The 14,724-nt window shown below is 45.0% G+C and overlaps 1 protein-coding gene across 1 annotated transcript; it reads left to right on the plus strand.

Annotated features, from left to right (window-relative positions):
• The first annotated feature begins 7,693 nt into the window (after nt 1-7,693).
• On the plus strand, nt 7,694-9,049 carry LOC122931658 (protein ZBED8-like). The gene has a single exon (XM_044285731.1). The coding sequence runs from the start codon at nt 7,694-7,696 to the stop codon at nt 9,047-9,049; it is 1,356 nt and encodes a 451-aa protein (XP_044141666.1).
• Nucleotides 9,050-14,724: the final 5,675 nt, after the last annotated feature.

Raw genomic sequence — 14,724 nt, forward strand, 5'->3', positions numbered from 1 at the left:
GTAACCTGTAGGTAGCAGGCTGTGTACTGTGTAGCAGATCTGTATGTGTAACCTGCAGGTAGCAGAGCTGTTTACTGTGTAGCAGATCTGTATGTGTAACCTGCATGTAGCAGAGCTGTGTACTGTGTAGCAGAGCTGTATGTGTAACCTGCATATAGCAGAGCTTTTTACTGTGTAGCAGTGCTGTATGTGTAGCCTGCATGTAGCAGTGCTGTGTACTGTGTAGCAGAGCTGTATGTGTAACCTGCATGTAGCAGAGCTGTGTACTGTGTTACAGATATGTATATGTAACCTGCATGTAGCAGAGCTGTGTACTGTGTTACAGAGATGTATGTGTAACCTGCAGGTAGCAGAGCTGTGTACTGTGTAGCAGATCTGTATGTGTAACCTGCATGTAGCAGTGCTGTGTACTGTGTAGCAGAGCTGTATGTGTAACCTGCAGGTAGCAGTGCTGTGTACTGTGTAGCAGAGCTGTATGTGTAACCTGCAGGTAGCAGTACTGTGTACTGTTTAGCAGAGATGTGTACTGTGTTACAGAGATGTGTGTGTAACCTGCATGTAGCAGAGCTGTGTACTGTGTATATAGAGCAGTGTGTGTAACAGCATGTAGCAGAGCTGTGTACTGTGTTACAAAGATGTGTGTGTAACCTGCATGTAGCAGTGCTGTGTACTGTGTAGCAGAGCTGTATGTGTAACCTGAATGTAGCAGAGCTGTGTACTGTGTAGCAGGGCTGTATGTGTAATCTGCAGGTAGCAGAGCTGTGTGCTGTGTAGCGGAGCTGTATGTGTAACCTGCATGTAGCAGAGCTGTGTACTGTGTTACAGGGATGTATGTGCAACCTGCAGGTAACAGAGCTGTGTACTGTGTATATAGAGCAGTTTGTCTAACCGCATGTAGCAGAGCTGTGTACTGTGTTACAGAGATGTGTGTGTAACCTGGGAACTATAAAAAAAAGTGTAAAAAAAAACCATAAAAACCATCCCAAAATTTAAATAAAAGACACATCATGGGTTTCGCAATGTGTAAAAACGCCCATTGTATAAAAATATATTCCCCTTACGGCAAAACAGCAAAACAGAAAAAAAAAAGAGTCCAAATGTCCGATTCGCTGTTTTTGGTCACTTCATTTGCTACAAAAATGTAAATAAAAAGTGATCAAAAAGTCTTAAACACCCCAGAATGGTATCAGTAAAAAGTTTAGATTGCCCCGCAAAAAATGAGCCCCCACCCAGCTCCGTACTCATAATTACAAAAAAGTTATAAGGCTCAAAATATGGCGACAAAAGAAATCGGATATTTTTATTTTTTTATCACTTTTAAAACGCAAGAAAAACTATACATATAAGGTATTGCCGGATTCGATCTTACCTGTAGAATAAAAGTAACCAGTCAGTTTTATCGCACATCGAATGTTGTAAATAAAAATCAAGTAAAACTTTTTTTTTCAACAGGAAGAATGGGCGGTTTTACCATCTGAGAAAATAAAGAGCCTCATCCACAACTACCACAAAAGACTTCAAGCTGTCATTGATGTTAAAGAGGGCAATACATGGTATTAATAACTGGGGTGTGTAAACTTCTGATCAGGGTCATTTGGGGAGTTTGTGTTGTGATTATGATTTATAAAGAGTAAACACCGTTGTTTGACATAAATGGCTTCAGCCGACCACTAACCATGAGCGAGAGAGAAGTGTCCGTGTTATCATTCATATTCTCTGCACAATGGTTAAAGGGGAATTCTCATCTTAATGATCACTGTTAAATCTGTTAATGATTTGACAGTGATAATTTTTCTAAATACATTTTATTACCCAATTCCCATCCTTTTTTAGAAAATAAGTCCCCTCTTACCTGATGTTGTCTTTGGTCTCCCCTGGTTATGGCCACCTCTCCTGTCGAATCCAGCCGGGCCACGCTTGCGCAGAAGACGGAAAATTCTCTCCCGGCTGGGCCGCGCAATGTCCTGAACGCGCATGCCGCCGCGCATGCACCATGATGACTTCTTCCTGGCCAGTATAGTACAGAGCCGCGAATGCGCACGCCGACTCTGTACTATACAGGCCAGGAATAAGTCACCATGGCACATGCGCGGCGCCGTGCGCGTTCAGGACATTGCGCGGCCCGGCCAGGAGAGAATCTTCAGTCTTCTGCGCAAGCGCGGCCCGGCCGGGAGAAGAATACTGGAAGTGAATGTCACGCTCAAGGAAGGTAAGTATGAAAAAGGGAAGATGAGAATACCCCTTTAAGAAATCATAAATTCTGCAAGGGTATGTAAACTTATCAGCACAACTGTAAGTAGCTGTGTGATCTAAATCTGTGGAATATGGGAAGCACAAGAGGATGTGCACCTTAAATCCCATCTTTGTAAGGCCTCTTTCACATGGTCGCTGTGTGCCTGTGGTAGTATTGTGGACCACATACGGCGGTTCCGCAATACACAGGGCACAAGCCGTGTGCATCCCGCATCCGTGATGTCGACCCATTCACTTGAACGGAACAGAAACACGGATCGGATCCCCACAGAAGCACTACAGAGTGCTTCCGTGGTGTTTCTGGCCATGCCTCAGCACAGCAAAAAAGTAGAACATATTCACGGACCCATTCAAGTTGAATGGGTCTGGATCTGTCCCGGCTGCTGCACGCACGTTGCCCGTGCATTGGGGACTGCAAATTGCTGTCCCCAATGCACGGAATGGACCAACAACGTTCATGTGCAAGAGGCCTAACACTTGTGATCTGTGTGAAGCGGCATATATGCCTTCATGTTGCATGTATTTATTAATTAGTGTTACCAATTCTGAGTAACTCGGAGTGACAGGAGATTTACAGAATCAGATATTTTTTTTTTGTCATCATATTTTGAGCTCTATAACTTTTTTGTAATTATGTGTACGGAGCTTGGTGGGGGCTCATTTTTTGCGGGGCAATCTGAACTTTTCACTGATACCATTCTGGGGTGTTTAAGACTTTTTGATCACTTTTTATTTACATTTTTGTAGCAAATGAAGCGACCAAAAACGGCGAATCGGACATTTGGACTATTTTTTTTTTCTGTTTTGCCGTTTGCCGTATGGGGAATATATTTTTATACAATGGGTGTTTTTACACATTGCGACACCCATGATGTGTATTTTTTTAGTTCTTTTATTTTCATTTTGGGAAAAGGGGGGTGATCTGAATTTTTATGTTTTATTTTACACTTTTTTATAGTTCTTAGGTTACACACACATCTCTTTTATACAGTAAAAAGCTCTGCTACGTGCGGTTACACACACATCTCTGTAACACAGTACACAGCACTGCTACATGCAGGTTGCACATACATCCCTGTAACACAGTACACAGCCTGCTACATGCAGGTTACACATACAGCTCCGCTACACAGCACACAACTCTGATACATGCAGATTACACATACAGCTCTGCTATACAGTACACAGCTCTGCTACATTCAGGTTACACATACAGCTCTGCTACACAGTACACAGCACTGCTACATGCAGGTTACACATACAGCTCTGCTACACAGTACACAGCTCTGCTACATGCAGGTTACACATACAGCTCTGCTACACAGTACACAGCTCTGCTACATGCAGGTTACACATACAGCTCTGCTACACAGTACACAGCTCTGCTACATGCAGGTTACATATACAGCTCTGCTACACAGTACACAGCTCTCCTACATGCAGGTTACACATACAGCACTACTACACAGTACACAGCTCTGCTACATGCAGGTTACACATACAGCTCTGCTACACAGTACACAGCCCTGCTACATGCAGGTTACACATACAGATCTGCTACACAGTACACAGCTCTGCTACCTGCAGGTTACACATACATCTCTGTAACACAGTACACAGCTCTGCTACATGCAGGTTACACATACAGCACTGCTACACAGTACACAGCACTGCTACATGTAGGTTACACATACAGCTCTGCTACACAGTACACAGCACTGCTACATGCAGGTTACACATACAGCACTGCTACACAATACACAGCTCTGCTACATGCAGGTTACACATACAGCTCTGCTACACAGTACACAGCTCTGCTACATGCAGGTTACACATACAGATCTGCTACACAGTACACAGCTCTGCTACCTGCAGGTTACACATACAGATCTGTAACACAGAACACAGCTCTGCTACATGCAGGTTACACATACAGCTCTACTACAGAGTACACAGCTCTGCTACCTGCAGGTTACACATACAGATCTGCTACACAGTACACAGCTCTGCTACCTGCAGGTTACACATACAGATCTGCTACCTGCAGGTTTCACATACATCTCTGTAACACAGTACACAGCTCTGCTACATGCAGGTTACACATACAGCTCTGCTACACAGTTCACAGCTCTGCTACATGCAGGTTACACATACAGCTCTGCTACACAGTTCACAGCTCTGCTACATGCAGGTTACACATACAGCTCTGCTACACAGTTCACAGCTCTGCTACATGCAGGTTACACATACAGCTCTGCTACACAGTACACAGCTCTGCTACCTGAAGGTTACACATACAGATCTGCTACACAGTACACAGCTCTGCTACCTGCAGGTTACACATACAGAATTGCTACACAGTACACAGCTCTGCTACATGCAGGTTACACATACAGATCTGCTACACAGTACACAGCTCTGCTACCTGCAGGTTACACATACAGATCTGCTACACAGTACACAGCTCTGCTACCTGCAGGTTACACATACAGATCTGCTACACAGTACACAGCACTGCTACCTGCAGGTTACACATACATCTCTGTAACACAGTACACAGCTCTGCTACATACAGGTTACACATACAGCCCTGCTACACAGAACACAGCTCTGCTACATGCCAGTTACACATATAGCACTGCTACACAGTACACAGCTCTGCTACATACCGGTTACACATACAGCACTGCTACACAGTACACAGCTCTGCTACATGCAGGTTACACATACAGCTCTGCTACACAGTACACAGCTCTGCTACATGCAGGTTACACATACAGATCTGCTACACAGTACACAGCTCTGCTACCTGCAGGTTACACATATAGATCTGCTACACAGTACACAGCTCTGCTACCTGCAGGTTACACATACAGATCTGCTACACAGTACACAGCTCTGCTACCTGCAGGTTACACATACATCTCTATAACACAGTACATAGCTCTGCTACATGCAGGTTACACATACAGTTCTACTACACAGTACACAGCTCTGCTACCTGCAGGTTACACATACAGATCTGCTACACAGTACACAGCTCTGCTACCTGCAGGTTACACATACAGATCTGCTACCTGCAGGTTACACATACAGCTCTGTAACACAGTACATAGCTCTGCTACATGCAGGTTACACATACATCTCTGTAACACAGTACACAGCTCTGCTACATGCAGGTTACACACACATCTCTAGTACAGAGCTCTATTTGATGGCTACTGTTCTGTACACTCTACCAGCTGCTGTGCACATCTGACCCCTCCCACACACGTGACTCGTCACATGGTCATGACGTCATCACAGGTCCTTTGCCTCTCCAGCAGCTAGCAGCTCCGTCAGGTGAAGAGTGTGTGTAGTAGGGCGTATTTTGAGTTAGGGAGGACGGAGTTTTGGCTGATGTCTGAGGGAGGACAGAGTTTTAGCTGATGTCTGAGGTCTGATGGAGTTTTGTCTGACGGAGGACGGAGTTTTGTCTGATGTCTGAGGTCTGATGGAGTTTTGCCTGACGGAGGACGGAGTTTTGTCTGATGTCTGAGGTCTGATGGAGTTTTGCCTGACGGAGGACGGAGTTTTGTCTGATGTCTGAGGTCTGATGGAGTTTTGGGTTAGGGAGGACGGAGTTTTGTCTGAGGTCTGATGGAGTTTTGGATGAGGGAGGACGGAGTTTTGTCTAAAGTCTGAGGTAGGAGGGAGTTTTGCCTGACGGAGGATGGAGTTGTGGATGATGTCTGACGATGTCCTAATATGTATGCCGTACACAAGCTTCACTCGGGTGGCGTGGATCCACATTGGAGATTGTTCAGTCAGCACGGCTGTTCTGGTTACTGCGACCACGGTAGTAGGTGGGCCATATATGAAATCACCTTGAGCTCTTCCTTTCTTCGGTGTTTCGACCACCACCTCATCCCCCACCCTGTATGGGTGGGTGGGTTCCTGTGGAAGAGAGGGAGACTTACAAGCAACTTTTTCCTCAGTTTTGTTAAGTACCTGTATCAATTTGGTGACATATTCTTCCCTTATTAAATCAAGGTCTCCTTCCTGCACTATCATTGGGCGTCTGGCCCAGGGGGTGGGGAAAGGCCTTCCTATGAGTATCTCAATGCTGTTATGTCCTACTCCATGAAAATGTGCTATTAAGATGGAAGCACTGTGTTGGGGAATGCATGGCTTCCCCTCTTCATCCTGTCTTAGGATTTTTCTGCAATACTGGATAACACCAGTCTTGCCGTTCCTGTTCAGTGGCGTATCTTTGAAGATCAGTAAGCATTTGTGACATCTCAGGGGTTGGAGGTGCCAGACATGGCATCTCCCAATGGTTACATGGACCTGTGGGGTTCCATTTGGCCACTCGTTTCGCCGCCTTGTCGGCCAGCGCATTGCCCTGTGAGACATGATCCTTACCATTGGTGTGTGCCTTGCAGTGGACAATTGCTAATTGTGAAGGTTGGCTTCAATTAGATCTGTGACCAACTGTGAGTGTAACATGCGTTTACCATCTGCTGCAGTGAAACCTCTCCTGTGCCAAATCATACCATGGTCCCACACTACCCCATGTGCGTACCTACTATCAGTATAAATGGTGACAAGTCTGTCAGCATGTATAATACATGCTCTAGTGCAGTGGTTCTTAACCTGGGTTCGATCGAACCCCAGGGGTTCGGTGAGTCAGTCTCGCGGGTTCGGCCGCCGGCCCTGGGGGTCCGCTTTGATAGGTGGCTGCCACAAGACAGGAAAATATTTATTTCCTGTTACTCAGACTCCTTTTGCTCCCGCTGCGGCTCATGATCAGAAGAGCCGAGCGAGCGCAATGATTTTGCTTCCGCCAGCCGCCGGATGTGAGTGGCATATGACGACATGACGTCATATCCGTTGGCTGCGCGGCGGCGGATCTAGTGACTGCACAGCATGGTGGCGGCGGCGTCATCCTGTCCCTCCTGCACACAGACACCGGCATCACTGAGATAAGCTGACCTGTTGTACTACAGGTAAGAGTAAAGGGGCTTGGAGGACCTATTGTGTATTGTATTTAAGGGGTCAGCATTGTATTGGAGGGGGGTTAGCAGTGTATTAGGGGAAGGGGGTTAGCAATGTATTAGACAAAGGAGGGATCATCAGTGTATTAGGGGAAGGGGGATCATCAGTGTATTAGATAGTGGAGAGGGGGGGGCAGTAGTATATTAGGCGCAGTGACTTATGGGGCTGACATAGATTTTTTTTTCCAGGGCTGCTTTGTATCCCCAGTCCGGCCCTGGAGGTCAAGACACACACCCGACTCGCCCCGCTTGTCCATCATTGGCTGATGGTGATCACGCAACATCGCTTGGCCTATCCCTTCATACTAACTATGTTGAGCAAAAAAAGAAAGTGGTCGGACGAATATGTACAATATGGATTCACATGTATAACGGAACGTGATGGGAGTCAGCGTCCTAACTGTATGATTTGCAATGCCAAGTTGAGCAATTCTAGTCTAGCACCGGCAAAACTAAGAGAACACTTCCTTAAGCTGCATGGAGATGGAAAATACAAGAACACAACGCTCGCTGAATTCAAGGTGAGGAGAGCCAGATTCGATGAAAAGGCTAGTCTGCCTGTTCTCGGCTTTGTACCCATCAACAAACCGATCCTCATAGCATCGTACGAAGTTGCTTACCTGATTGCAAAGCAGGGCAAACCCCACACCATTGGTGAAACACTCATAAAACCAGCTGTGTTGAAGATGGCGAATATCATGCTGGGAAAAGCGGCTGAAGTTAAGTTATCCCAAATTCCTCTTTCAAATGACACCATCAGCGACAGAATAGAGGACATGAGCAAAGACATCTTGGCTCAAATAGTTGCAGATCTGATTTCAAGCCCGGCAAAATTCAGCCTTCAACTCGACGAGACCACAGACGTCTCCAATCTAAGCCAGCTTGCAGTATTCGTGCGCTATGTGAAAGACGACGTGATAAAGGAAGAGTTTTTATTTTGTAAGCCTCTTACAACTACAACAAAGGCAGCCGATGTGAAGAAACTTGTGGATGACTTCTTCAAAGACAACAATCTTTCGTGGGATATGGTTTCTGCAGTTTGTTCGGATGGAGCTCCAGCCATGCTGGGAAGAAAGTCTGGTTTTGGTGCGCTAGTGAAAGCCGATGCACCACACATCATTGTTACGCATTGTATTCTGCATAGGCATGCATTGGCAACAAAAACCTTGCCTCCACAACTGGCAGAAGTATTAAAAATTGTAGTGGAATGTGTGAACTATGTGCGAAATAGTGCTCTGAGGCACCGCATCTTCAGGGAGCTGTGTAAAGAAATGGGATCTGAATTTGAGGTACTTCTGTACCATTCCAACGTTCGGTGGTTATCCCGGGGACAGGTGTTGAATCGTGTTTTTGCCGTGCGTGTGGAATTAGCCCTGTTTTTGCAAGAGCACCAACATTGTCATGCAGATTGCTTCAAAGATTCTGAGTTCATTCTGATTTTAGCGTACATGACTGATATCTTTGCAGCTCTAAATCATCTCAATCAACAGATGCAGGGCGGTGGAGTCAACATCATCGAAGCGGAAGAAAACCTGAAGGCTTTTCAAAAAAAGCTACCGTTATGGAAACGACGAATAGAGAACGATAACTTCGCAAACTTTCCCCTGCTAGACGACTGTGTAAGTAAGATCGAAGATGTATCTGGAATCGGAGACATTTCTGTACCCACGGAACTGAAGCAAGCAATTGCCACGCACTTAGATGAGCTTGCAACGTCTCTTGATGGATACTTCCCTACAAGAGAGTCATATCCAGCATAGGTGAGACAGCCGCTCACATTTAGTGTTGAGACAACAGATGTCAATGATGAATACCTCGATGAAATCATTGAACTACAGCAGAGCCAGGTTCAACAGCAACTCTTCAGAACAACAACGCTCTCAACGTTTTGGTGTCAACAAATGGTAACGTACCCGGTATGTTATTGCTAAGAAAGCTCTGGAGTTTTTCATACCGTTTGTTACAACATATCTTTGCGAGCAATCCTTTTCAAGGATGCTGGACATAAAAACGAAGAAAAGGAACAGACTTTGTTGCGAAAATGACATGAGAGTGGCACTTGCCAAGGTAAAGCCGCGCATTTCTGACCTGGTCTCTGAAAGACAACAGCAGAAGTCACACTGATTTGCAGTAAATATTCATTATTATGTTTTTATTTTTGTGTGAAAATCATGTTTTAATGGTTTTGTTCTTTGTTCTTTATGGTTTTGTTCTTTAATGGTTTTATTCACTTTGTGCACCTATGTATAAATATATACCTATGTTTTGAATTAGAAAAAAAATCATATTTAATTTTTCCAATTAAGAAGGGTTCGGTGAATGCGCATATGAAACTGGTGGGGTTCAGTACCTCCAACAAGGTTAAGAACCACTGCTCTAGTGAGTGCAATGAGCTCAGATGCCTGCTGTGTTAAGTGTGGATGCCCTTGAGTAGGCCTACAACATCATGAGTGGTGTGCAAAATGGTGTAATGTCACATTGTGAAAGGAGTTGCCAACTCTACCATCATAGTACAGGCTGCAAGAGAACACAGACATGCCGGCATCCCTTGGACAGAGGTGGGCATTACCTTCGAGAAAAATGCACCTGGGCGCAACTTGTTCTCCATGTTCTTGTGTCAGTACGCCCACCATGGTTTTACAGTTTTGTCTTGCAAACATGTAGAAGAGCAGTTTATAGTCAGGGAGGCCAAATCCTGGACTTGACATTAATGAACATTTCAGATAATCAAATGCATTGTACATTTCTGAAGACCATCTTATTAAATCAGGTTTGTCCTGCAGTGTTGCCTGCCTCAAGATATTGTCATAGTAGGAACAGTCTAGGATCCATTGTCTGCAGTAGTTTATCATTCCAAGGAAGGATAGCATTTCCTTCTTGGAGTGCGGGGTGACCAGGCCCGCCGCAAACTGGACTCTCTCCGGACTGATCCTCCTTTCCCCCTTTGTGAGGACAAACCCCAAGTATTCGACTTGCTGTTTACACCATTGCATTTTCCCTAATGACACTTTGTGTCCACATTCAAACAACCATTGTAACAGTGATCCTCAATGTTGGCCTCCACTGCCATACTGACATACTGCACAACAGTAAATCATCCATGTATTGCAACAACACGGAACCTTGGGGGGGGGGGTGCCATGGTTTTAAAGTCATTTGGAGGACGATGCTGATCTATCACACTGAACCAAACAGCGTCTGCTGGGATGGCAGATAATAACTGAGTGATATCAGGTACAATAGGGGCTATAGGCACAATGATGTTGTTGATGGCCCTTAAATCCTGTACAAAGCAAACTAAACCATCTGCTTTTGCCACAGGATTTATGGGAGTGCTGAAGGGTGAAATCACCTCTTCTAAAATGCCCTTGTTTAAAATTTTCTGTGGACAACGGGTACTGTTTCTGGAACACTGAATTGACACCTGGTTTCACAGTAGCCTTGTAAGGTGTGCAATCAAAGAGCCCCGTGTCATATTCATTTGAAGACCATAAAGCAGGGTTAATGTTGTTAAGTTGGTCTCTTGGTCTTCCTTTCCTGGGGCGGTCCGCATGTGAGCCAGTTTCTTTGTAGCGCTTGATGGTTTTTGTGACTGCACTTGGGGACACTTTCAAAGTTTTCCCAATTTTTCGGACTGACTGACCTTCATTTCTTAAAGTAATGATGGCCACTCGTTTTTCTTTACTTAGGTGCTTTTTTCTTGCCATAATACAAATTCTAACAGTCTATTCAGTAGTTCTATCAGCTGTGTATCCACCTGACTTCTCCACAACGCAACTGATGGTCCCAACCCCATTTATAAGGCAAGAAATCCCACTAATTAAACCTGACAGGGCACACCTGTGAAGTGAAAACCATTTCAGGTGACTACCTCTTGAAGCTCATCAAGAGAATGCCAAGAGTGTGCAAAGCAGTAATCAAAGCAAAAGGTGGCTACTTTGAATAACCTAGAATATGACATATTTTCAGTTGTATCACACTTTTTTGTTATGTATATAATTCCACATGTGTTAATTCATAGTTTTGATGCCTTCAGTGTGAATCTACAATTTTCATAGTCATGAAAATAAAGAAAACTCTTTGAATGAGAAGGTGTGTCCAAACTTTTGGTCTGTACTGTATATAGGCACTATGCACTTGTCTGACCATTCTCCTGTGTTCCTTACCATACTAACACCTCCCATGGCACATAGTTCATTTCGATAGTGTTTAAATGATCAAGTAATATCCCCTGGAGAGCATTTGACTTGAGCGCAAAAGCTACTTAAGGAGTTTTTCTCTCTTAACTTCATACCAGGGACCTCACACAATACCTTATGGGATATATATGAGGGGACAATTTATATCTATGGGAGCTAAACTCAAAAAAGATAGAAGAGCCCAAATGGATGCACTTCTATCTCAAATACAAAAGCTGGAAAAACTACATAAACAATCCCTACTAAACGCTCACCTGACTGGTATCACAGACTTGAGAACTTCCTTGGAAAACTTGCTGAATACTAATTCAGCCAGGTTTTTTGTTCCCAATTCAAATACTATGCTCAGGGGGATAAGGCTTCTAAGTTTATGATGCAGCACATCAAACAGTGTCCCCCTGTCAGATGACATGACCAGAGCCCATATTACATTGATTCCAAAAGAAGGGAAAGACAGATCCAGCTGTGCAAACTATCGCCCAATATCCCTGCTAAATCTGTATCTGAAATTACTAGCTAAAATGTTAGCTACTCGTTTGTCGCGGCTACTACCACACCTGATCCACTCAGACCAGGTGGGCTTTATTCTGGGTGTATTCTTGAACAATTAAGTTCCTTCTCAGACTTCAAAATCAACATGAATAAATTCCATATATTAGGTTTAGACCTCTCTGACTCGGTCAAACAGGATTTAATAGCTAACTCCCCCTTTAACTGGGACACGCCATATATTACCTATCTTGGTGTCAAAATAGGTCCTAACCCATCAACTCTATTCCGACTTAATGATATGCCTCTAACAATTAATAACAGACCAGCTAAACACATTAATACATTTCATGCTGTCCTGGTTCGGCAGGAAAAATATTGTCACATCACTTATACTGCCCAAAAGTAATTTATCTACAGCAAGTATTAGGCTACCTTCACATTGTCGTTTTGGGCGGATCCGTCATGGATCTGCAAAAACGGATCAGTTACAATAATACAACCGCACGCATCCGTCATGAACGGATCTGTTTGTATTATCTGTAAAATAGTCAAGACGGATTTGTCATGAACTCCATTAAAAGTAAATGGGAGATGGATCCAGTTTCTATTGTGCCAGATTGTGTCAGATCCATTTGGCTCAGTTTCATCAAGCGGACAGCAAAACGCTGCAGTCAGCGTTTTAGTGTCCACCTCCAGAGCAGAATGGAGACTGATCGGAGGAAAACTGATGCATTCTGAGCGGACCCTTTTCCATTCAGAATTCATTAGGGCAAAATTGATACCGAAAACATACTACACCACAATGAGAAAGCGAATCCGAGCCTTTATATGGGCTGGAGGGAGGGCGCGTATTGCCTATTTCACCCTCAGCAAACCCAAGTCTTTTGGGGGGGATCAACCTCTCCGACCCGGAGAAGTACGGGAGGGCCATTCTCATATCAAAGATAGTTAATTGGCTCACTAGATGCCCAAATAGAGCATGGGTCCCAATGGAACAAGCGAGCTTTGAGTCACTATTATCGGGGCTCTTGGTGGGTAGGAAGGAATACTTATATGAGGATAGAACACCCAACCCGATAGTTAAAGCCACTCTGTCTGCTTGGAATTGGCTTGAGGAGTCTCGTTTTGCTATTTCTCTACCATCACCTTTAATTGAAATACAAGACTAGAGTTGAGCGAACACCTGGATGTTCGGGTTCGAGAAGTTCGGCCGAACATCCCGGAAATGTTCGGGTTCGGGATCCGAACCCGATCCGAACTTCGTCCCGAACCCGAACCCCATTGAAGTCAATGGGGACCCGAACTTTTCGGCACTAAAACGGCTGTAAAACAGCCCAGGAAAGGGCTAGAGGGCTGCAAAAGGCAGCAACATGTAGGTAAATCCCCTGCAAACAAATGTGGATAGGGAAATTAATTAAAATAAAAATTAAATAAATAAAAATTAACCAAAATCAATTGGAGAGAGGTTCCATAGCAGAGAATCTGGCTTCCCGTCACCCACCACTGGAACAGTCCATTCTCAGATATTTAGGCCCCGGCACCCAGGCAGAGGAGAGAGGTCCCGTAACAGACAATCTGGCTTCATGTCAGCAGAGAATCAGTCTTCATGTCATAGCAGAGAATCAGGCTTCACGTCACCCACCACTGTAATAGTCCATTTTCATAAATTTAGGCCCAGCACCCAGGCAGAGGAGAGAGGTCCCGTAACAGACAATCTGGCTTCATGTCAGCAGAGAATCAGTCTTCATATCATAGCAGAGAATCTGGCTTCCCGTTACCCACCACTGGAACAGTCCATTCTCAGATATTTAGGCCCCGGCACCCAGGCAGAGGAGAGAGGTCCCGTAACAGACAATCTGGCTTCATGTCAGCAGAGAATCAGTCTTCATATCATAGCAGAGAATCAGGCTTCACGTCAGCCACCACTGCAACAGTCCATTGTCATAAATTCAGGCCCAGCACCCAGGCAGAGGAGAGAGGTCCCGTAACAGACAATCTGGCTTCATGTCAGCAGAGAATCAGTCTGCATGTCATAGCAGAGAATGAGGCTTCACGTCACCCACCACTGCAACAGTCCATTTTCATAAATTTAGGCCCAGCACCCAGGCAGAGGAGAGAGGTCCCGTAACAGAGGATCTGGCTTCATGTCACCAGAGAATCAGTCTGCATGTCATAGCAGAGAATCAGGCTTCACGTCACCCACCACTGCAACAGTCCATTTTCATAAATTTAGGCCCAGCACCCAGGCAGAGGAGAGAGGTCCCGTAACAGAGGATCTGGCTTCATGTCACCAGAGAATCAGTCTGCATGTCATAGCAGAGAATCAGGCTTCACGTCAGCCACCACTGCAACAATCCATTGGCATATATTTAGGCCTAGCACACAGGCAGAGGAGAGAGGTCCCGTAACAGACAATCTGGCTTCATGTCAGCAGAGAATCAGTCTTCATATCATAGCAGAGAATCAGGCTTCACGTCAGCCACCAATGCAACAGTCCATTGTCAGATATTTAGGCCCAGCACCCAGGCAGAGGAGAGAGGTCCCGTAACAGAGGATCTGGCTTCATGTCACCAGAGAATCAGTCTGCATGTCATAGCAGAGAATCAGGCTTCACGTCAGCCACCACTGCAACAATCCATTGGCATATATTTAGGCCTAGCACACAGGCAGAGGAGAGAGGTCCCGTAACAGACAATCTGGCTTCATGTCAGCAGAGAATCAGTCTTCATATCATAGCAGAGAAT

This window comes from Bufo gargarizans, chromosome 3 (assembly GCF_014858855.1).
Source record: "Bufo gargarizans isolate SCDJY-AF-19 chromosome 3, ASM1485885v1, whole genome shotgun sequence".
NCBI classification, from domain to species: domain Eukaryota; kingdom Metazoa; phylum Chordata; class Amphibia; order Anura; family Bufonidae; genus Bufo; species Bufo gargarizans.